This window comes from Oncorhynchus mykiss, chromosome 4 (assembly GCF_057628025.1).
Source record: "Oncorhynchus mykiss isolate SJ-2025 chromosome 4, ASM5762802v1, whole genome shotgun sequence".
Classification (NCBI taxonomy): Eukaryota; Metazoa; Chordata; class Actinopteri; order Salmoniformes; family Salmonidae; genus Oncorhynchus; species Oncorhynchus mykiss.
Window position 1 is genome coordinate 83,239,693 of NC_143025.1, and position 25,473 is coordinate 83,265,165.

Below are 25,473 nucleotides of genomic sequence, written 5' to 3' on the forward strand. Positions count from 1 at the left end.
TGCTAGCTATAGAACCAACATAAAGCCTGATTTTAGCTGGTGGAAGCTTCTACTTTGTTCCAGAGCTGTGTCTACTGTATGATAGATAGCAAGCCCCTATAGCAAAAGCATCTAGATAGTTCCATATTGTGTGGCGTACAGTAAGACAAATAGTTATTTTAAAGGAAGTCACTTCATCACTTCCCACCATCCTATTAGGCTGGGGAAACTGTTTGAGCTCAGGGAGCGCGGCGGCATAGCATTGGAGCGCTGCACGCCCGCCTGCCTGCCACACTGTACACATACAGTATGTTGATGGAGCCCTGGTTGGCATTTCCCATCGAAACAAGTGGTTTCCCAGTTAATCAAAAGAATGTTGGCTAGGGCTAACAGCCTACAGTAACTACAGTAACGGTGTAGGGACATCTCCAACCCCCCCATCTCCAGCCAAATCCAGTCCGGTGCATTGAAGCGGATGGATGAGACGGAGACAGGGGGGATGGGGGCAGGGGGATTAGGATGGGTAATTATCCTTTTCCCTGTCAGTCAGCCCAGGCAAGGCAGCGCCAGAGCAAGGCAGTGGTATATACTGAGGCACATTAGGATTCACAGTCACGGCCCTGCTGAGCTCTCTGCCTGCCCACACTGCCTGCTTATCTGCAGCATTCTGTGTACAGGGACAGGCAGGGGCACAGCCACAGAACACTCTTTATTCAACAGGGAGACTGACTGAATTGTACTCTTGCACTATTCAAAGACCCACGTGAGCTGATGTACTGCTGGTGGACCGGCTGTCTGGGACTTGCTGTTACATGGTGTACTGTTGTTGGCATGCTCTTTGTGTGCTGTAGGTTAACATATCGGATGTATGTATATATCCGCATTCGAAGGTGTCCAATCCAAAAGCATTTCTCACAATCAACCTCTGGCTACATCCATTGAGACCACATCGACAGTGTAACACTCGACTGCAGCTTCTAAATTATCAGTCCAATTTGCATGTTGTTGTCATGCTACAAATCACTATACCCTTATATTAATCGTGTAGAGAATTATTCATGAATAAAGGGTGGAAATCTCATAAGACAACAGATTTCCATGGCGGAAATCTTTGTGGGCTATACTCAGCCTTGTCTCGGGATGGTAAGTTGGTGGTTGAAGATATCCCTCTAGTGGTGTCAGGGCTGGGCTTTGGCAAAAAGGGTGGGGTTATATCCTTCCTGTTTGGCCCTGTACGGGGGTGTCCTCGGATGGGGCCACAGTGTCTCCTGACCCCTCCTGTCTCAGCCTCCAGTATTTATGCTGAAGTAGTTTGTGTCGGGGGGCTAGGGTCAGTTTGTTATATCTGGAGTATTTCTCCTGTCCTATTCGGTGTCCTGTGTGAATTTAAGTGTGCTCTCTCTAATTTTCTCTTTCTCTCTTTCTTTCTCTCTCTAGGACCATGCCTCAGGACTACCTGACATGATGACTCCTTGCTGTCCCCAGTCCACCTGGCCGTGCTGCTGCTCCAGTTTCAACTGTTCTGCCTTATTATTATTGGACCATGCTGGTCATTTATGAACATTTGAACATCTTGGCCATGTTCTGTTATAATCTCCACCCGGCACAGCCAGAAGAGGACTGGCCACCCCACATAGCCTGGTTCCTCTCTAGGTTTCTTCCTAGGTTTTGGCCTTTCTAGGGAGTTTTTCCTAGCCACCGTGCTTCTACACCTGCATTGCTTGCTGTTTGGGGTTTAAGGCTGGGTTTCTGTACAGCACTTTGAGATATCAGCTGATGTACGAAGGGCTATATAAATACATTTGATTTGATTTGATTTGATGTGTACGGGCAACCCTGACTGAAACCAGGCAGCAATGAGATATGAGTAAAAATGTGTTTAAAGTGCATTTTGGAAGTGTACTACTGCCCAGCATGCATCATATGACAGTAGTTATTCCTCTGGCTGAGCTGTTCTCCAGACGGTACGTTGCAAAAATGTTGTTCCGCACAAATAATGACAGTATAACACCCCATTTGTGGTGAGCTGTCGAGTCTACAGTTACCCAAGGTGACAAAATAAAGGATGTTTTTCAAGCAACGGATCATCGATTTTAATCTGGACAAAATAGTGTTTTTTAATGACTGAGAGACGGATCCCCATTGGTTCCCGTTGATAGGGTAGACAACGGAAAAACAGTTGAACAGCAAACACATTTGTCTCTCTTGCTAGCCAATCTTTCTGTCCTATGTTTCATCCTGCCAGTGTGAGAGTATACGCCCCAACACATCCTCTAATCGATGCCCATTGCAGATGGGTTCTTAATGGGGGAAACTAATGGTGATTACCTAATGAGTTGTACCTGGCAATTCCATTATGGCTTTCCAGTTCAACACACTGAACCAATACAGTGAGGCGGCTGCCAGTGATGATGAAACATATGGATGTACATATGAAAGAAAACTCTGAAAGCAAAGACAGTATAGGAGGAACAACATGTCAATTACATGTCAAGTCCGTCCTTTCATATGACACCAACAGCTCCTTTTTCAAGCTGTGGCTGAACACAAATGCTATGGATAAGATGTGGTGTCGGCACTATCGCAAGATCAGACACTTTCCTGTTGTCATGTTCCATAGAGGTGAGAGACTCACTTCCCCATCTTGTGGAAGTGTGAATCTCACATGATATGCACTGGTTGTTTTTGACACATGTCATCTTTCTCTGGCGGGTGAAAAAAACGGCACTATCAAGGCCTAACCGTGCTGTGCACCTTTTTCAAAGCACGTGTGTCTCAGGCCCCTGTCCTGAGCCTAGGCTGTTTAAGACATTAGCTCCCTGAACAACTCTGGGTAATTACTGGCATTCTAATGCCAATGAGTACTGTAGCATTCTGGGCTCATGGGCAGGGAGAGACTCACAAGTTCTAATGCTCTCCATAAGTGTTGTGTTTATACCAGTGATTTTCGCCTACTTTCTCCCTTACACATACTGCAGTGGAGATGAATGGGGTGTCAAATGAGGGCTATCTGACAGAGATAGTTGACAGAACGGTACCATCGAGATATGCTGGAAAAGCTAGGATTCTCACTTCAACATAGCCCCAGGCAACGAGGAAGAGAACCGCTGCAGCTGTCTGGAATGCGGCATGAATCGCTTTCTACCTCTGGTGTGGAATTAACAAGACAGGGATGTCGGAATGGAGGGACGAAAGAGCTGAGAGGAGCCAAAATCCCTATGGCAAGGAGCTGTCCACAGTCTCTCTGCAGTCCATCCAAAAAACTGCTATTGATCATATGATATCATCTGCACTTGGTAAAAATGTATGTTTTGCCTCTTCCCCACTCCCATCAAAGTGAGTTTTGGGTATTGACTCAAGGTACTCTACCAAGACAGGAGCTGTGAGAAATCTTCGGAGAGGAGAGGGTGCTCTGAAAGTCCTCCCAATTAGTACCCTAATTAAACTGATTTAGACATCAAGAGCTGAGTCCGACCTGAAAAATATGACTCCATGGTGGGTGGCCCAAAGCCCAAAGCCGACACTCTTATAACCCCCCTCAAGATGAAAACTAATGAACCAAAACAGAAAGTTCACTCCCTGTCCAGTCAGTAAGTCCCCCAGCTTTCTGTAAGAACTGGCACTCACCAGCCCAAATTATGCTCAGGCTGTGAGACTGTGAGATATGTTGAAGCGGATAGTGCCGAGCCGTAGAGATGAATAGACATGTCTTACTGGAGGGAAAGGAGACAGGCCAGTCCAGGAAGCAGCACAAACCTGTAGTCCCTTTGATCTATTTTCCACTGCTTCAGCAGGCTGGTAAAACCTTTATCAAAGATGTATTTGATGTCTTTAATCTGTCTGCCTTACCCTTTATGAGGGGTAAAAGCGCCGGGGCACTCGGGGCGGCTGTGTCATTGTTTAGGTAGTATCTGCTGACGTTCAAATCACTCCTCATTAAAGAGCCTGCATTTCAAAAACTAGTCAATTTCCCTGGGAACAAGGACTCATGAAGTCTGGCTTTCTATCACCTTTGGGAAGTAATCCATTAGCAAGGTCCTTTTCTGTTAATAAAAAGGATTTTCCTTAAGAAAAGTTGGCTACCACAGAGAACTTCTCTGTAGTTTGCTGTATCAGTCTTATCATCTGATTCCATCTAATTATATTTTATCCAAGGTGGTGTGCTGTCAATGAAGCAGAAGGAGGCTTGTTTGGTTCTGTCCGTGCAGCAGGAGTCGTCTCATTTGGTGCCGTCTGTGAAGCAGGAGTCGTCTTGTTTGGTGCTGTCCATGAAAGAGGAGGCAGCTGGTTTGGTGCTGTCTGTGAAGCAGAAGACGGCTTGTTTGGTGCTGTCTGTGAAGCAGAAGACGGCTTGTTTGGTGCTGTCTGTGAAGCAGAAGACGGCTTGTTTGGTGCTGTCTGTGAAGCAAAAGACGGCTTGTTTGGTAATGTCCGTGAAGCAGGAGACGGCTTTCTTGTTTTTTTTGGTACATTTTAACCATCCTCTCACCTACATATGTAGGATCTTAATTTGAGCCAGTTTGCTACCGCAGGAAAATAATCCTGCAGCAACAGGAAATGTGGATTATAATTAATGGACATTTTTGTAGGGGTTGATACATCTTTCATTCGGGGAAATAAAGTCTGACATGTCAAAGTGGAAATTACAAACGTCAGAAGCGTTTTTTAAACCTCAAATACACTACACATTTTAAATGTCCTGCATTGCAGAGTGGTCAAATTAAGATCCACATTTATTTGTACCTTAAGTATGTTGGCGCAAGTTAGTTGGGATCTATCCATCAAATGCAGCCAGCCATATCAAACCAGCTGATTGAGAAGGACACTAGTTAATATGACCAGAAGTCTTGAGAGCCCCTAGATGGACCACACATCTGCTATATCAATGCATTGCCATGACCTGTGGTGGCTGAAGCAGAACTGCAGCTGCACTACTCATATCACTGCTGCCTTAACTCCCCTGCCTGTCTGAGAGATAGGGACATCTACTCTGTGTCTCTCTCCCACTCTGAAACGTAAAGAATCATTGGGTCACTGACTGCGACATATGCCTCGACGTGCCCGGACTTGGTGGCCGGAGGGCGTAGAGGCCCATAGAGCTTGACCACCAAGACCTGATGAGGTCTGGAAGGTTTTCTATGAGGGGCATTTAGCGTATGCGTGCGTGTGAATGGCTCTCCTGCAGAGAACACATCTGTTTGTGTCAGTCTCCGGTGCAGTATGCCTCAGTGCCTGCTGTTTAGCTGTGCTGTTCTCATCAACACAGGGCTGATACCCCAGGTTCCCAGCCGTTGGTTACAACAGAAGCTGTAGGAGCTGATCATTTGACAGCAGGCTCTCACTGCCTCTCGGGGCTCAGCTGATAGCCCTATGATTGATCAGACAGTTACACTATACAGTAGAGCAGGGCTTTTATGTAATTTTAGGCCCTTGAAGGCCAGAAGAGAAGAGTAGGGAGGTAGGCAATAAATAGGCCATAGAGGCAAAAGTAATTACAATTTAGCATTAATACTGGAGTGATAGATGTGCAGATGATGATGTGCAAGTAGAGATACTGGGATGCAAAAGAGCAAGAGGGTAAGTAATAATATGGGGATGAGGTAGTCGGGTGTGCTATTTACAGATTGGCTGTGTACAGGTACAGTTTTGTTGATGTTCTATGGACGGGCACCCAGTTTCAAACAGCCCTCTACTGAGAGTGTTGAACGACTGCCATTTGACAGCAAATAAAACTTGTAACTTGTATTTCCCCCGATGGAAAATTCCAGAGTCTCACCTGTTTGATACAGCACTCTCAATCCACAAAAGAAAACACTAATCTATGTTGTCTCGGTGTGTAGCTGTGTCTGTGTGTACATTTTTTTGTGTGTGTGTGTGTGGGGGGAGGGGGGGGGGGGGGTTGGCTTTCATGAACTAACACTTACACTTTACTTTTTCCCCAATACTGTCACTGATTTTGCTGATAGCTACTTTACTGAGGAAAAATGTACTTACTATGACATGTGGTTGTCCCACCTAGCTATCTTAAGATGAATGTACAAACTGTAAGTCGCTCTGCATAAATCACTCAAATGTAAATGTGTGTGTTCATCAGTTACAGTACCATGAATTACTCCCGCCAATTAATTAATATGTAAGACATTAAATCAAATCATAAAATGGCCAATTAAGTATTTTCTCTTTGGCAGTACAACACAAATAAAATTCTGTTTCATTGCTGACAGCGACTCCAGACAGGCTTAATTTGAGAATAGGATTTAGCTGGCTGCTGAGCAACAAGCAGTATGTGTACATTGCCACCTGCTGGTCAAACTGTATGTTACATTGCAACATCACTGCTACAGACTGGTATGGAAGTGTCTCTTGACTCCCACATCTATAACCCTGAAAACCAGCTGTATATCAGAGCACTGACAATAAATGCATTTCCATAATATCTTATAGAATGCGTATTAAAAACAAACGCCGCTAACAGAACAAAAGAGAGTCTACGAATGTCATGGAATGAATGTGCATTCACAAATGAATCAGCTGGCATACAAAATCAAAGCACAATTCCACCACACCAACCTCCAATTAATAAGCGCAGACGGAATTAAAAATAAAATGCCATTTTAGTTTAGCAACAATGTATTTGTCCTATAATTCAGTAGGAAATCCAAAAATCTAAATAATTTAGCCGCAAAGAAATTAAATAAGGCTTGAACTTACCTGCTACATTGTTAGTCTGTGTAATAATTCTAAGGAAAGAATACCACAGAAGAAAACTGTAAAACATTTGTTTTATTATTATAGAGACTCAACTCACATAATAAATTCAAGTAAGGGCTTAGAACTCAGAAATTGCCTTCCAAACGTTGTTCGTTAGATGCAACACCCTACAGAGGAAGCTTCACTTGAAAATCAATTCAACATCCCTTAAACAATTATTGGAGAACGATAGATGAGCTCACTTGTACAGTACATAGTGAGAAAATGACTTTTAAGCTATAAACAGTTTAGTATTCAAGCGTTTTGTGTCCGCTCGGTTCTTAAATGGTAAACGGTTTCCGTTTCAAGACATAATAAATACACCCCTGGCCTACACAACATGGATTCCCCCTTCCCGACACACCCACTCAAACCAGGAAGTGACTATGGGTGTGGCTAAGGAGTGACTGGGGCAAAGCCCACAGCCTACACATATCTCAAGAAACCGTGAAAGCTTGTGGGTTACAGCGTGTTGTTATGCAGAAATGTAAGGGATAATCAACGAGGGGTTATACATTCTATGGAAAATAATGAACAATGTGGAAGGTGTGTTTCACAACACGCTAGCGGAGTTGAACCACTAACCTTCCACGGAGTTGCATTATTTCCCATAGAGAATGCATAGAGCCTCGAGTTGATTTTCCCTTTTACACCACAGGAGGCTGCTAAGGGAGAACGGCTCATAATAATGGCCGGAACGGAGCGAATGGAATGGTATCAGACACCTGGAAATCATGTGTATGATGTATTTGATACCATACCACCAATTCTGCTCCAGTCATTAGAACAACCCCGTTCTCCCCAATTAAGGTGCCAACAACCTCCTGTGTTTTATACCATGGCTATAATGTAACACATTTGCAGGTATAAATGTGTTCAACATCCACTGAAGTTCTAGCAAGTTTACTACAGTAGTTGCCTTGGTAACCAAATAAACAGACTTGCTAGTTTACCTAACCAAACCATCCGTCCTAGCTTACTATTATGAAAATCGAATCCAACAATTCCAAAAATGTTTTCAATTTCACTTTTGCTTTCAAAAGCAGCTCAGCCTCAAACATAGAACATTTAGGACTGAACTACAGCCATTGAATTCTACCGTGCTTATATAGAGGGTTGCCAAGTGAAGTACAATGGCCATGTTGGAAGACCACCGCATCAATTCTTCCTACATAACAGCTACCCCAAGCTACATGATAACAGTGCCTAAAACTACTTGGTTCATCACCATGGTCAATTTATGTGCTGTAATTTGGCTGCTCTAGCAAGGCAGGAAAGACAACGGGAAAACTATATTTTGACAGACACCAAGGAGATAAGACTCAAGAACTGCCAGAAGAAAGAAGAAACCTTTTTGCCCGTCAAAATCTGAACCCAGACAGCTGTCAGTACCGATCTTTTCATCACTGGTTAGTCTGATTTCCAGTTTAGTTTGGTTGTTATGGTAACCAGGTGTTAACAAGACTATGTTGCCAACATTAGCTAGAGAGAGTGTAGTCTATCCAGCATGCGTCTCTCTCATAATAATGTTCATAAAAATAATATAGCATTGCAGGCATCTTTCATCGCATTTGCAGACTAATGTAAGCCTACTACTCCTAAAGTGATGAGTAGAGTGGATAGTCTAAATGTAGTAACTCAATCTAATCACTGTGCATGGCTGAGCACGTAGTGGCATAGGCCTAAAGGCTATATCAGAGACCTTTCTTGTCTTTTCTTTGCACGGGAAAAATGTGGACTTTAATAATTCCATTTCAGGCAATTCTAATATCAAATCAAATCAAATGTATTTATATAGCCCTTCGTACATCAGCTGATATCTCAAAGTGCTATACAGAAACCCAGCCTAAAACCCCAAACAGCAAGCAATGCAGGTGTAGAAGCACGGTGGCTAGGAAAAACTCCCTAGAAAGGCCAAAACCTAGGAAGAAACCTAGAGAGGAACCAGGCTATGTGGGGTGGCCAGTCCTCTTCTGGCTGTGCCGGGTGGAGATTATAACAGAACATGGCCAAGATGTTCAAATGTTCATAAATGACCAGCATGGTCCAATAATAATAAGGCAGAACAGTTGAAACTGGAGCAGCAGCACAGCCAGGTGGACTGGGGACAGCAAGGAGTCATCATGTCAGGTAGTCCTGAGGCATGGTCCTAGGGCTCAGGTCCTCCGAGAGAGAGAAAGAAAGAGAGAAAGAGAGAATTAGAGAGAGCACACTTAAATTCACACAGGACACCGAATAGGACAGGAGAAGTACTCCAGATATTACAAACTGACCCTGGCCCCCCGACACATAAACTACTGCAGCATAAATACTGGAGGCTGAGACAGGAGGGGTCAGGAGACACTGTGGCCCCATCCGAGGACACCCCCGGACAGGGCCAAACAGGAAGAATATAATACACTTTGTATGCCTGGAGACATTAGCAGAATCTTCTTTAATACGACAAATAACAGAATAGCCTAAGCCTTCTCTGCTGATCCTGACAAACAGATCAATAAAAACGACCTTGTCTTTAATGCAACCATCTAATTTAGGCCAGCAAATAGGTGAGACACAAATTGCACAATATGACGTCCATCTAGACTGGAGGAGAACATATTGTCCAAAAACACTCTAGTGGCACTGACCCAATGATCATGTCATGAGAAAATGTATGGACATGACAGCATAGGACACAGGCCTCAATGGGATAGGACAACCTGCTGTCTTAACTATTGGTTGTTTCAGCCCAACAATAGATGTAATCTTTATACAGTGGGGCAAAAATACTTGTTTTTCACCATAATTTGCAAATAAATTCGTTAACCTACAATGTGATTTTCTGGATTTTTTTCTAATTTTGTCTGTCATAGTTGAAGTGTACCTATGATGAAAATTACAGGCCTCTCTAATCTTTTTAAGTGGGAGAACTTGCACAATTGGTGGCTGACTAAATACTTTTTTGCCCCACTGTATGACACTAAAACACCTGAATGAATTCAACACAACCAAAAACTCATGAGGCCTGGTGGTATAGGTGACCTGAAGAAGTGATATTCTAACATCAGGTGTGCTTTGTATTTTTTGATGTACTGTAGGATGAGCTGACCTCTATCAAGAAACTTATGTCGATTGGATTCCCACTGCGAAGATGAGCAATGCGGCTGCAGCATCAGTTTCCTCTTCTACTATTTCATCATTTTCCGGATATTAAAGGAGACATCCCTCAGTTACACAAAATGGTTACTAGTAAAGCATTATTTTATTAACTATTTTTTCATTAATAGATACAAATATTCAAATTGCATGTGTGCATCCAAATCACTTAAACACTTAGTTTTGCTAGAAAACAAACAGCTAACACTTGATTCAGGAATAAAGCACTACAAAACATGCTAGGAAATATGCAAACTATTATGGCCATGAAATTCAACCTTGAATTCCACTGAAAAAATCTGCATCTTTCACTGTAATTAAAAAAAAAAAATAGTCATCCTGAAAGTTCTCACATCAATTTGTTACATTTGTTTGTGTGCAACTATAAACAGTAGGACACAAGGATATCTTGGTTAAAATGACTACTGAATACTTTTTTGTATATGCTAATGGTGAAATATTCTGGATCAATGAAGCAGAAAGGGGTAGTATGCCACATGTGGCAAACGGTTGCTGAGTAACCATGTTATTGGCATGCTGGCTGAGTTGCCAAGCGACCAACAGACAGCTTGCAGATGTAAGTCAGCTGTTACATCAGAGACAGATTTATGAAACAATAGGGTATGCTATGGTGAGGCAGGAAACGGATAAGGGCTCTAAATATAGTCCCTCGAGAGGCACTGTTGGTCTGAGAGGCACCGGAAGAAACAGTGCATTGTAATAACGTAGCACAGTTACTATATAATGGTTTGCACTAGATCTCATGCAGCATTTTCCCAAAATGTTATGGAACACTTATGTAGAACAAACATGCCTCCGCTCTATTCATGACATTTCTATCTGCAATGTTCCACGATGTTCGCCTAATGAACATGGCCCAGGTGAACACTCTGGCTCCCACAATTACTCACTCTCATTCCCTCAGTCTTTTCCTACTCCTCTTTCTGCTTTTTGTCTGCTTTTTGTCCAACTCCTACTCACACTTTCACTCCTCCTACTCCCCCTGCTGACGTCACAGAGCACATAACACAGGAATCTATAGCTCAGCTCCATTTCATATGAATTATCTAAACAGGAGCACAGACACTGACACAGATATAGACGCACACACACACACACACACACACACACACACACACACAGACACACAATGTAGAGAATAACAAGCTTCCTTTCTAAATTATAACATAATCTTATTTTAAAGATGCAATATGCAGAAATCAATACGCCATTTCATGTTTGCTAACATTCTAATAGTTTGCCTAATTTCAGCTCATGTGACAAAACAAACAATACTGTAGAGAATTATTGTACCATTTAAACCTCTGTGAAATATATTTTCAATAACCAAAAAGATTGTATTTTCAGTTGTTTGAAGCTGGTGTACAAAAACAAAAGTAAAAGAAGAAAAAACTAAACTTAAAGAGGAATTTCACACATCAGGAATGTGGAATTATTTTTATCCTGTCTGAGGCATTTCCAGGTCAGTAAGATGTGTTTCACACATAATTGCCCAGGAGTAAGGAAAGTATGGGCTTTGCTCGTTGAATGATACACTCTATGATGGCTTCTGGTGATGGGGAGAGGATGGGTTTTTTTTTTTTTTTTTTAACGGCGGCAGACATTAACAACACAATCCTTTGGGAAAACTGAAAGAACTGACCAGACCACAATCACTTCAAGTGATTCCTCTCATCAACATGAATTTGACAGTGGAGCATTTCTTTTGTTGCTACATGGTGACATTCAATCATACATGTTTCAACCGGAATATAGCAAAGATGAATCGAAACAAAGAGTTGGATTTAGCTAGAAGCTCAGCTTCTACAGCCGATGCCAGCTCCAAGGGTGTAGATGACAAATACGGTGGCTAGCTAAATAAGTTATTTTTCCTGCAAGCCACAAGTCGGTCCTTGGATGGGAGACCACATGCTGCTGGAAGTGGTGTTGGAGGGCCAGTAGGAGGCCACCTTTCCTCTGGTCAAAAGGAATATCCCATTTCCCTGACATTGCCCTGTGTGGGTTGCTGTTATTGGATGGGTGTTAACCCTGGTATCCTGGCTAAATTACCAATATGGCTCTCATACCATCATGGTCACCTAATCATTCCCAGCTCACAACTGGTTCATTCATCCCCTGTAACTATTCCCCTGGTTGTTGCTGTAAATGAGAATGTGTTCTCAGTCAACTTACCTGGTAAAATGAGGGATAAATAAAAAACCTATGACTAAAAATAGAAGAGGTTTTACAATATAATATATTTTTTTGCTAAACCGCTTATCAAAAAGCTGATAGTAGTAGTATTTCCACTGCAACATGCTAATTGCTAATCTGTTAGCTAACATTTTTACGACACCAATAATCACAAAAGATTGATGGCTTGATCACAAGATAACACTGATATAAAGTAATATGTTTCTTAAAAGCTGTTGAATATGGCATTAATATGGGGTGCTACGCTAGGCATGACACAGGATTCAAAACAGATGTAAATAACAAGTATAGGCTATCCAGCAAGCAAGGTAGCTAGCTAAGTTTACTAGTTAACAGTGAGGATAAACAATAATAGAACAATTTACTGTAACTCTTGTAAATCTTTAAAACTGATGAGCTGGTTTTACTATGAAAAAAAATATTTGCCTAAGCATGCCTGTTAGACATGGCTGTAGCTAAATACTGTTTGCCTACCTACCTAGGTACATTTGAATGGTCTGGTCACTATGTAAAGGTTGAGGGTTATACCATATTTATTTATATTTCTCGAAATGTAATTTCTGTGCCTGTCCACATGTATGCATGTTCAACTAGTCTTCGCTAACGTTAAGTTGGAAATGAATCTGAAGGTTCCTTTCGGATCGTTACATATTCTATCCCAAAAAAGAGCCAATTATACAGATTATTCAGGGGTGACCAACCGGCTCGATTCGGTCTTATGTAGCAACATGGTATATCATACATTGCATTTGATGAACAATGGGAAAGTAATTCTGCTTTGAAAGTTGATGAACTTGTAACCTCACTTTTGAGAAAATGGCCTTTGAATGTTTTAGTACCAACTGGAGAGCTCTTCTTTGTCTACACCCATTCTGCATCGTGAACATCCTAGACGCTTTAGCCCGACCCATATCTTTAACGGTTGATTCGAGCGTTCCGTACTAACAACAGCAGTCAAGCACCCAAGCTAACTGGCTAACTTGCTAGCTACTTCCATACACAAATGAGAGAACAGTTCACGGAACATTACACGCTCTAGCAGAGCTGGTTACACTGTTTTTATGTTATCCAAAGCTTTTGTGACTGCAACTTGTTGGTGACTGCAACTGTGCTGTCAGATTGTTCTTTCGAAAATTCAGAGCGTTTTGACCTCGGAGCATTCAGAGCGCACATTGGATGCTCTGGCCGATGAGTAGGGTTGATCCGAGCGTTCAGACCTCACAATGGCAGTCAAGCACCCAAGCTAACTAGCTAACAAGGTTAGCTTGCTAGCTACTTCCAGACACAAATGAGAGAACAACTCACTCTGGCCATTTTACTCACTCTAGCAGAGCTGGATAGGCTGTTTTCATGTTATCCAGAGCATTGGTGACTGTAACTGTGCTTCTGGCAACAATTTAATGATGCTTTTTGGCTGGCGTTTACTGACACCGGCCATATTCAGCAGGTGATGAACGTTCGGAAATTAATCAGATATTCTGCGCTCTAACACACTCAGAAGAGAGTGCTCTGAAATTGGAGTAGATGGCCTGATTGAATTTACGAACGCACCCGAAATGGTTACTTGCATAGAGTATTTTGTTAAGACATGTAACTAGCTAGCTAGGTAAACAATGAGCCAAAATCCTATCTCGTGATGTTACCACCCTGCCTGAATCTGCAGGTAGGTAACCATTTGACTTTGTCAAAATTAGAAACTTTTAATATCTGAAAATTTAGCTAGCTAGACTATCGTACCCGCATACTTCATGGTTGGACGCTTCTCCCTGTCACGGATACCATGGTTGCCCTTAGTCTGAAGGTGTAATCCAGACACAGGTGTTTTCTCAATCTCTTTAGCTATCATACTCAGTCCTCCAGAAAGTGGAGAGCGACACTTATATACAGTTGAAGTCGGAAGTTTACATACAGCTTTGCCAAATACATTTAAACTCAAGTTTTTCACAATTCCTGACATTTAATCCCAGTAAATAATCTCTGTTTTAGGTCAGTTAGGATCACCACTTTATTTTAAGAATGTGAAATGTCAGAATAATAGTAGAGAGAATGATTTATTTCAGCATTTATTTATTTCATCATCAGTCTGGCTTTTTTTAATGGTGGTTTTGGAGCCGTGGCTTCTTCCTTGCTGAGTGGCCTTTCAGGTTATGTCAATATAGGACTCGTTTTACTGTGGATATAGATACTTTTGTACGTTTCCTCCAGCATCTTCACGAGGTAATTTGCTGTTGTTCTGGAATTGATTTGCACTTTTCGCAACAAAGTATGTTCATCTCTAGGAGACAGAATGCATCTCTTGCCTGAGTGGTATGATGGCTGTGTGGTCCCATGGTGTTTATACTTGAGTACTATTGTTTGTACAGATGAATGTGGTACCTTCAGGCGTTTGGAAATTGTTCCCAAGGATTAACAAGGCTTGTGGAGGTCGATAATTTGTATTCTGAGGTCTTGGCTGATTTCTTTTGATTTTCCCATGATGTCAGGCAAAGAGGCGCTGAGTTTGAAGGTAGGCCTTGAAATACATCCACAGGTACACCTCCAATTGACTCAAATGATGTCAATTAGCATTTCAGAATACTGTAGGTAAAATGAGTCCTTCCAATTTGTTCATTCAAAGCAATAAACATCAATAGAGATGAAAACCTTGTTTAATTTATATTTGTTCAAGACAAACATGATTTATTCCACCCATGTCTTTTATCCCCAAAACAACAAATAGCGCGTTTATTGATAAATGTGATCTAGCAGAGGTAAATGGCAAATATTAACCATGTATGTTGTCTATATTGCTTGTAATTGATATAAGTCAACATCTAAGTATTAAGTATTTTTACGTAAATTGTTATGGCTGTATTGTTTTAAAAACCCAATAATGTTGTGGGTCCATCATACATTGGGTGAATAACAAAAACATGACCACAACACAATAATTAAGGATTTAAACCATCTGTCTGAAATGGTCTCTTTTCCGACTGTAAAAGGATAAATATTCACACGCAACACCATGGTCAAGAAAGGTTGAATACATTGGCCATTCTATCAATCTAGCATGACTTCTGCCGCATTCAAAACAACTGGAAACTCAGAACTGGGAAATCTCTGACTTCGGTGTGTTTGAAACAACTGGGAACTGAGCTCCGACTGGGAAAATATGTTTTGAACGTTAATCCAACTTGGAATTTCAAGTCGGGAACTCGGGCCTCCTTCTAGAGCTCAGACTTTCCGACCTGAAGATCACTGACATTATGATTCGACCTCGTTTTTTCCCGAGTTCCAAGTTGTCTTGAAAGCACCATAAATCCAGAGAATGACAGAATTTGATGACAAAGTTTGCCCACAAGGACCGCCGCACCACCTTCCTGTTCAAGTAAGCACAGCACAAAAATGGTAAGTCAAAAAATTGGTATAATGTATTGTATGCTACTGCATAAATGATGTAATAGGCCAGGGATATACAGTGCATTCGGAAAAGTATTTAGAACCCTTGACTTTTTCCACATTTCGTTACGTTACAACCATATTCTAAAATGTAATTGTTTTTTTCCTCATCAATCTCTACACAATAGTCTACAATGAGAAATCAAAAACAGTACCTTTTTCATTTTGGGAAATGTATTGCAAATAAAAACTGAAATATCACATTTACATAAGCATTCAGTCCCTTTACTCAGTACTTTGTTGAAGCACCTTTACCAGCAGTTACAGTCTCGAGTCTTCTTGGGAATGACGCTACAAGCTTGGAACAACTGTATTTGGGGAGTTTCTTCCATTCTTCTCTACAGACCCTCTCAAGCTCTGTCAGGTTGGATGAGGAGTGTTAATCAATTTTAGAATAAGGCTGTAATGTAACAGAATGTCAAGGGGAAAAAGTCAAGGGGTCTGAATACTTTGCGAATGGACTGTATAAAGGGCAATTGAAATAATTGTTAAGGGGAATTCAAGTTTAAATCTCATGGATATAATAATTTGCATATGTCCCAGGATGCTTTGCAGTGCTACATTCCCAACTCCAAATGTTAGTTTTGATTGAAAACAAACATCTTACCTGTTAATGGGTCCAGCTTCAGTCAGTTGATTCTAGCCACACTTTATGCTTGTTCTAGTCGAGCAGGTTAGTCTCCTATTCAGAGGACCCCCACTTTTGTTAGTGTCTTATTGGTCAAGGTCACACCAAATACTTAGCACTACATCTCATTCAGCCTATCAGCAGCCTTGATTCCCGGGACTTCAGTTTCAGTTGGTCTATGACCCCAATACGCTGTGTGGTCAGAAACGTGCTTTTCCAATCCTAATGAGCACTTCCACAGTTTTCCCCCATGCTGAACTTTTCCTCTCGTGGACTGAATCCCTGTATGTCTGATGTTTAATTGTGCATGCATCTAAACGACCACATAGTTAATGTCAGTTATCACTGGACATGATTCTCAGATATCTGAACCATGAGTGGTCAAATGTGTGTGTGATGTGTGAGTGTGGACATCTTCCATTAAACTCCCCTTAACTTGGACATCTGCCTCATCCTTGTTCTGACCGGACATTCTGTAGTGGTTGCTACCGGCCTTAAGCCAGTACCTAAGGTTTCTTATTATATTATATTCATGGTCCTTTGATTCTCTACAACCCTACACCTTTTTTTTCCGGCTGTGAATATGCATATGGAATTTAAATGTGCTTTCCTAATCACCAAATAATTGTAAATAAAATCATTTAACTACATAATGTAAAAACATATGTCAAATTGATGTTGAATATAAGAGCCAGATGCTCTCTTAATTCTACCCGGATGAGTTTCAGTGGTCTGGGGTGCAGGCTTCGAACTTGTAGCTGATGAGAGTCAAAATGGTTTAATTCCACCTTCTGGGCAACACTGAAAATATGTCTGCTTTCCTCTGAGAAAAAATAAAAAAATTGGCAAGATGGTTATGGAAAACAGCCGAAGTGGAATGAATTGCCAACAATAACAGAACTGTAGTAAAATGCACTTCAATCTAAAAAGCAATTATCACATTCCCTTTTCAAAGCAAAAAACCCAGTCTTCACACAAGTTTTACTACAAACACTATTAGACACAGTCAAGATTGCATTTATGTAACAACAGCAGATGTGAGATGCATCAATACAAGATATGTAACCTACCTCAGTTACCTCGCACTGTATGCACATGATGTGGGTTCAGCTATGCCTCTCTCTCACAGTTCAACTATATATACAGTCCATTCGGAAAGTATTCAGACCCCTTGACATTTTCCACATGTTGTTACGTTACAGCCTTATTCTAAAATGGATTAAATATGTTTTTTTCCTCATCAATCTACACACAATACACCAGGCTTTAAGACATTTTTGCAAATGTATTAAAAATGAAAAAACAGAAATACTTTATTTACATAAGTATTCAGACCCTTTGCTATAACACAAATTGAGCTCAGGTGCATCCTGTTTTCATTAATCATCCTTGAGATGTTTCTACAACTTGATTGGAGTCCTTCTGTTGTAAATTCAATTGATTGGACATGATTTGGAAAGGCACACACCTGTCTATGTGAGTTCCCACAGTTGACAGTGCATGTCAGAGCAAAAACCAATCCATGAGGTCAAAGCAATTGTCTGTAGAGCTCCGAGACAGGATCGTGTTGAGGCACAGATCTGGGGAATGATACCAAAAAATGTCTGCATCATTGAAGATCCCCAAGAACACAGTGACCTCCATCATTCTGAAATGGAAAAAGTTTATAACCACCAAGGACTTCATAGAGCTGTCCGCCCGGCCAAGATGAGCATCGGGGGAGAAGGGCCTTGGTCAGGGACGTGAACAAGAACCCAATTGTCACTGACAGAGCTCCAGCGTTCCTTTGTGGAGATGGGAGAATCTTCCAGAAGGACAACCATCTCTGCAGTACTTCACCAATCAGGCCTTTATGGTAGAGTGGCCAGACAGAAGCCACTCCTCAGTAACATTTCAGTTTTTTATTTTTAATACATTTTCCAAAATTAAAAAAAATCTCTGTTTTTTCTCTCATTATGTGGAGATTGATGAGGACAAAAAAAACATTTGAATCAATTTTAGAATAAGGCTGTAATGTAACAAAATATGGAAAACGTCAAGGGGTCTGAATACTTCCCAAATGCATTGTATAAATGCAGATGCCAAGTTGGCAGCGAGGGATTTAGGTCTCCACTGATGAAAACATATGTTGTGGCCTATTAATAATGTGAGACACGGTGTGCTGTGGACAAGACTCTGGGAACACCATGTTCTCCTTAAATACTTACAGGAACAGCAGCCAGGGTTTAAGACCCTCCATGGATATACCCTGTGCCCTGCCATTGTCCGCTCTGAAAAGAGGCGCATGTTAATCACACATAAAGCCCAGAGTTGAGCAGAGGGTCTGGTGAGCTCAGAATGAATGCATACACACACCATCCCAATAGGTGTAATTGTGGTCAGAAAAATAAAGGCTAAACACACACACACAGGGGGAATCACTTTTCTCCTTTACAGAGAAATTCTGACTTCAATTTTTATATAGTTTTTATATTCCATTTTTTTTTCAACACTCTTCTATCAATCAATATTTAATTAGGTTTCTTATCTTCTGTTCCTCTGGACAACACAATGCAGACAATCTCAAGTCTGTTGTGAGGGGAGGCTAAATGCCGAAGGGAGAGAACAAAAGCCTGCTGTAAATTAAAGCTCATCCACTTTACATAATGAGGGAGACAGACATATAAAAGAAGACTGCCTTGAGGTCCAGCTGAAAAAGTCCTAGAGAGAAGAAATAAAATATGTGTGCTTAAATACAGCAGTTATATGGCAATAACCACATCCAACCTCTGCTTACATCCGCTTGCTTCTGTCCAGATCTTTTACTCTGATTTCACAATTCATTCGCGGTTTCCTGTTTCCTGAGCGACATGTTGTTTTATCTGAAGCCCGAAGAAGCTAAGCCTACAGCTCTCATCTCTGCAGCGCTGGACGGAAACACTCTTGTATGTGACGTCAATTAAACCGTGGTAGCTACCCACACACTTCAGCTCTGACGGCAATTGTCCTTTTTTTGGATGCCTGCGTCAGCAAGACCTTTTTAAAATCACCACATGGCATACATGGAATCAGTTGACCATATTTGCAATTTCCATGATGTGTTAAAGAGTTTTTCAGACATTGTATTATCACCGAGGTACCGGATCTAGAATTTATCCCATTTGGCTATAAATAAGTTTCAGTCTTCACAGTCGCAGCTACCTCCGTCTCCCCATGCGCCTGGATGATGACGTGCAGGTCCAGGCAGAACGATAGATTTCAACAGCATCACTTCATAAAATATAGTCTTTCTATTGACAAATTAACTATTTAATTGGTACTAGTAAACGGCGACTAAATAATTAGAGTTTTGTCCACTGCCTTCTGAGTGTTTGTTGGCTCGCGGAACATACGGACCATGCATCTGAACCACTCCGCGGACCACGAGACCACTCTCCGTGGCGGGAAAAGGGGTCAGCTCGAGCTCTCCTCCGACGCCATCAATAGTTGGGCATCCTCAAAATCCCAACAGGTATTCGTATGCCTATTCTACATAAATTAAAATTACACGTTTGCTTCAAATAGCCTACTTTGTGAAAAAAATACCATATATAGGCAATATTGATTGGTTGGTTAATTATGATAAAATGGAAATGAAGTGTAGGCAAGGTAAATAGGCTAAGGCAACAATTTCATTATTGAGTAGTACTACTTGGAAACAAGCTAAGACTGAAGCAGCCATAGCCTACCACTTTATAATGCAAAAGTTCATGTAGCCTACTGTGTTTCAATTGTTATTTTTCTCTCCCTCGCCAGTATCCTGTCAAAATGCAGCTACCCAGCAGTTCCTTCATCCCCACCATCAATGCCATCACGTCCAGTCAGGAGCTGCAGTGGATGATCCAGCCAGCCATTCTAGCCTCCAAGCCTGGCCACTGCCTACCCTCTCACCCCTACCAGCCCCTGGACATCAGCAGTAGCCTGGGGCCTGGGAGCCACACAAGGCTCGGGGTAATACGGACAGTGGGCAACACGCATGGAAGGAGCAGGCGTAGTGATCAGGTAACAGTAAGCAAAGACACTGTACAGGAAGACCGAGAGGCTTTGACTAAGGGATATGGATATGTTGTTAATATTGTGGATATAATAATGATAAAATATTGTTATTGCAATATACAGTTTCTCACAGTAGATCAAAATATCAATGTATTCATACTGCAATATATTTTATTTCTGTAAGTAGCCTATAGCAGTGGTTCCCAACTCAGTACAGCTTTAAACTTTTTTTGGACGTTATAATAGTAGAATGTACATGGTGCAATTTCTAAATTGGGTAGTGCATCATCAGTTCCTCTTGTCATGTCAGTCATTGTGAACTTTAGTAAGCCATTTGTCAGAAATGACCAGATCAACTAGCGCATGTCAGCTAATGTTTTTTTATTTAGGTTTTTAACCCATGTATATTGTTGTACATTTTTTTTTCACTCAAATATCACATGCATACACATTAGGCATGGCAAAATGTGTAGATTTGCAGGAAATAAGCTTACAACCAGCAAAATTCTGAGTGTGAACAGTTTGTGTCATGAACAGTGCTTGTGCCTATAGAAATAGATGCTGGAAGGGGGGCCCCGAATGAAAAGGTTTGGGAACCACTGGTCTATAGTATCCCTCTCATGTTAGAGTTGACCTTTTTTTATTCAAGTGAATGGCATATCCAGCCCAATGCTGTTTCTCACTGTTTCTCACTGTTTTCCATCAACAGTTGAACCCAGCTGAAGAGGATAGGAGAAGGTTGAGGAGAGAAAGGAACAAGCTGGCTGCTGCCAAGTGTCGCAACCACAGGAAGGAGCTGACTGACCAACTGCAAGGAGTGAGTCCAAACAGAGAGAATGACCAGTCAGTCAATACTGTAGCTCTACCTACCTACGGTTTTGTAAGTATAGATGGATGTTGATGGTTATGAACTATGAACTCTGTTGTCTGTCCTATAAGGAGACTGATGAACTGGAGAGAGAGCAGGCCTGCTTGAAGACCCAGGTTGAGAGGCTCCAGGAGGAGAGAGAGAAGCTAGAGCGCATGTTAGTGTCGCATGCCGCAGTGTGTCTACTGGGCTGTGACGGCCATCCCCAGGCCCAGCCACTGCCCCCTCCTGCCCCGACCATGTACCCCACAGCCACCTCCCCCCTGGCCAAACCCCTGAGCCCCCCTCCCGCGATAAAGCAGGAGCCTCAGGAGGAGATGCTGTTCTCCTTTCACCACCATGAACACTGCGCCATCAAACCCACCTATCGCCATGTAGAAGAGTACTGTCCCAGTGTCGACAGCTTCACCACCCCGTCCATGGTGAGCTGCAGCCCAGCCCGTTTGGTGGATCTATCCTGTCCCATGCGGTCTCACCATCACCCCAGCCTGGGTGGGCAGGATAGGTCATTCCGGGAAGAGGCCCTTCCCAACAACTTGCTCTCCAAGCCTCTCCCTGGTAGTGACATGAGTCTTGAGGATGGACTACTGGGACCACGATTCTCCCCCAACTTGTTGACTCTGTAAGGCAATGATTTACAGTAAAGTGGACAAATATAATGTACAGCGCTGTACTGTACTTTAATCACTATGGCATGTTCAGATGTTCAGCTATTCTTTGAAATACTTGACCAGCAACTGATTTGGTCTGCCTGGTATAATGGAACTAATGGAATTGTCCCAAAAGTACAAACTCCATGCTAAGGCCTAGATTCAATCAGATCGAGTGTTAAACTGTGATAGCAGACACACGAATAACAAATGTTTTTGCTGTCAGAGGTGGAACTGCGTTTGAGCCATCAAATCGGTGAGTAGCTGCTCTTGCAATCATTGTCAAGAAGCCACATCTGTCCCCACTCGCTTTGGAAGTTCAGAGCGAGAAAGTGTAGCCTATATATAAATAATTACGCTCAAATTGAAAAATAATTAAACTATATAAAGAGGATTTCTATCAGCCTATTTGATGTGTAGATTCCATCTCACATTCCAGTGTTCTAACTTGGAACAAGGCTGCATGTGATTTCTGTTAATGTGACTGTGAAGCTAATGGCAATATCCGCTTTAGGTATAATGCCTGGAGCTACTTGTGGATTTGACAGCTCTAACAGCAGTTCCACCTCTGACACCACCAAAACAACCGCAATACTGATGTCACTAAAGCGGTTCTGATTGAATAGAGCACTTTCTCAAGCACAGACTAGGCTATAGTATACTGTCAAGTATCTAAAAGTTTGACATGTGTATTTTACTGAGCTCTGGAGAGGATTCTTCCCTTGTAAGAGGAAGATAAAGGTTTAACTAGATATTCTTTGTTAATCAGAAATTAACATCACAATTCCTTTACAAGTTTGGCTCTTGTCAATACTTCAATCATATCCATTTTCAAACTGAAAATCGATTGACTGGTAGTTTGGTTTGTTAGACGCTAGATGGTGCTGCAAGACATTGCCTTGGCACAACTGTAAAGCACTACTGTAAATCACAATGGCAAATATTTATTAACCATTAGTTCTGTTTAGTATTTAATTATTTAATTGCTGTGCCATTTATTAAAGCCAATCTGTATGTAGAAGCCATTTTATGATTTTAAGTTGGAATAATGAGTTGTCACGACAATACTGACACATTTTCTACAGTCAAATGTGATATGAACACAATGCAAACATTACTTACCATACATCTGAGGTAGAAGTGTCATAGCAATATTGTCATCCACAATTATTTGCTATAATGTTGACCTTTATATTTATCTCATATTGTGTGTTATTCATTCTTGACGGTTTTCATTAGGTTTCAATGTATTATTCGAGGCAGTACAATATATTAATAGGAAGAGTATTTGTTGTATAGTTTGCTGTGAGAAACATATTTTAAAATATGAATTGCTGGCAGTATGATCATAATATATAAGACCTCTCTAAGTATACAGACTCTGGGGACAAAACGTTATCTACAGTTGAAGTCGGAAGTTTACATACACCTTAGCCAAGACATTTAATCCAAGTAAAAATTCCCTGTTTTAGGTCAGTTGGGATCATTTCAAGAATGTGAAATTTCAGAATAATAGTGGAGAGAATTATTTATTTCAGATATTATTTATTTTGTTACCTTTCCAGTGGGTCAAAAGTTTACATACAGTCAATTAGTATTTGATAGCATTGCCTTTAAATTCTTTAACTTGGGTCAAACATTCCAGGTAGCCTTCCACAAGCTTTCCACAATACGTTGGGTGACAGAGCTGGTGTAACTGAGTCAGGTTTCTAGGCCTCCTTGCTCGCACACGCTTTTTCAGTTCTGCCACCAATTTTCTGTAGGATTGAGGTCAGGGCTTTGTGATGGCCACTCCAATACCTCAACTTTGTTGTCCTTAAGCCATTTTGCCACAACTTTGGAAGTATGCTTGGGGTCATTGTCCATTTGGAAGACCCATTTGCAACCAATTTGCAACCATCCCCCTTTTTCCTCCAAACATGACAAGGGTCATTATGACCTTACAGTTGAATTTTTGTTTCATCAGACCAGAGGACATTTCTCCAAAATGTACGGTCTTTGTCCAAATGTTCAGTTGCAAACCGTAGTCTGGCTTTTTTATGGCTGTTTTGGAGCAGTGGCTTCTTCCTTGCTGAGCGGCCTTTCAGGTTATGTCGATATAGGGCTCGTTTAATGTGGATATAGATACTTGGGTACCTGTTTCCACCAGCATATTCACAAGGTCATTTGATGTTCTGGGATTGATTTGCACTTTTCGCACCAAAGTACGTTCATATCTAGGAGACAGAACACGTCTTCTTCCTGAGCGGTATGACGGCTGAGTGGTCCCATGGTGTTTATACTTGCGTACTATTGTTTGTACAGATGAACGTGATACCTTCAGTCATTTGGAAATTGCTCCCAAGGATGAACTAGACTTGTGGAGGTCTACAATTTTGTTTGAGGTCTTGGCTGATTTCTTTAGATTTTCCCATGATGTCAAGCAAAGAGGCACGGAGTTTGAAGGTAGGCCTTGAAATACATCCACAGGTACACCTCCAATTCACTCAAATGATGTCAGTTAGCCTATCAGAAGCTTCTAAAGCCATGACATAATTTTCTGGAATTTTCCAAGCAAGCTGTTTAAAGGCACAGTCAACTTAGTGTATGTAGACTTCTGACCGACTAGAATTGTTATACAGTGAGTTATAAGTGAAGTAATCTGTCTGTAAACAATTGTTGGAAAAATGACTTGTGTCATGCACAAAGTAGATGTCCTAGCGGACTTGCCAAAAATAAAGTTTGTTAACAAGAAATTTGTGGAGTGGTTGAAAAACAAGTTTTTCAAGTGTATGTAAACTTCCAGTAACAGCTACACGGAGCATTTTTGAACCTTTATAATACATTCAACTTTGAAGATGTATGCCACAAATGTACAACTAAACCAGAGGACCAAAAAGGCAAAAATCATGTTCATTGTTTGCTTATGAACGTGTTACGTGAATGGTAACATTGAAATCATACAATCAAATCTATATTCCAATCACACGCCATGCGTCTTACTCCGCTGCTACTTTCAGGTGAGGGAAATTAGCAGTTGTCAGTTGTTGGAAGTATTCTGATTGAACTTTAACCTTCAGTGTTGTTGACCTCTAGTCCTGTGTACTGATGCAAATCAGTACATATCACGGTCTATAAAATGATCGTGCACTCTTCCCCTCATCTTAATGACATGATATTCATCACATACTTCCAGTTGATCTTGCATTTCCCAGACACATTATAGAAATCCATAGAAATCTATTATATTTTTTCTCCATTCTTGTAAAGGTATTACAGTGTACCACCGTTATTGTTGCAAAACACTTATGAATTGCTGAGCAATCTGTATATCTCCTGAGCTGGTTACTAAGCAACATATATGTATTATCCTTTTTTTTTATGAGTTGGGAATGCCTAGCTTATCCATGTGGAGTCAACTTACCATTGGAAGAGTAAGGTCAGTCTCTAGATCCTGGAGCAATAGACTCTAGGTCCTAGAGCAATAGAAGGAACGCTGCAGTGCCAGAGGACCTTGGAGCCCAACCGACACCCCTGTGGAAGGATTTCTACAGTGCCAGAGGTCCTTAGAGCCCAACCAACACCCCTGTGGAAGGATTTCTACAGTGCCAGAGGTCCTTGGAGCCCAACCAACACCCCTGTGGAAGGATTTCTACAGTGCCAGAGGTCCTTGGAGCCCAACCAACACCCCTGTGGAAGGATTTCTACAGTGCCAGAGGTCCTTGGAGCCCAAATGACAGCCCTGTGGAAGGATTTCTTCCTCTGCCCCAAACTCCTCTTTAGCTGAGGGAAGGGAGTTTTGGTTGCATGCTGACAGA

At 41.5% G+C, this 25,473-nt stretch overlaps 1 protein-coding gene across 1 annotated transcript; it reads left to right on the forward strand.

Moving 5' to 3' along the window:
• The first annotated feature begins 18,965 nt into the window (after window positions 1-18,965).
• LOC110522531 (fos-related antigen 2) lies at window positions 18,966-24,411 on the forward strand. Its single transcript, XM_021600978.3, has 4 exons — window positions 18,966-19,634; window positions 19,919-20,164; window positions 20,868-20,975; window positions 21,098-24,411. The coding sequence occupies exons 1-4, from the start codon at window positions 19,521-19,523 to the stop codon at window positions 21,650-21,652; spliced, it is 1,023 nt and encodes a 340-aa protein (XP_021456653.2). The 5' UTR covers window positions 18,966-19,520; the 3' UTR covers window positions 21,653-24,411.
• The last annotated feature ends 1,062 nt before the right edge of the window (window positions 24,412-25,473 follow it).

Bases quoted from the DNA above. Each gene is read 5' to 3' on its own strand.
- LOC110522531 (XM_021600978.3), top strand. From the start codon at position 19,521: ATGCATCTGAACCACTCCGCGGACCACGAGACCACTCTCCGTGGCGGG. The intron at 19,635-19,918 runs GTATTCGTATGC...CTCCCTCGCCAG, and splicing joins CATCCTCAAAATCCCAACAG to TATCCTGTCAAAATGCAGCT. The intron at 20,976-21,097 runs GTGAGTCCAAAC...CTGTCCTATAAG, and splicing joins TGACTGACCAACTGCAAGGA to GAGACTGATGAACTGGAGAG.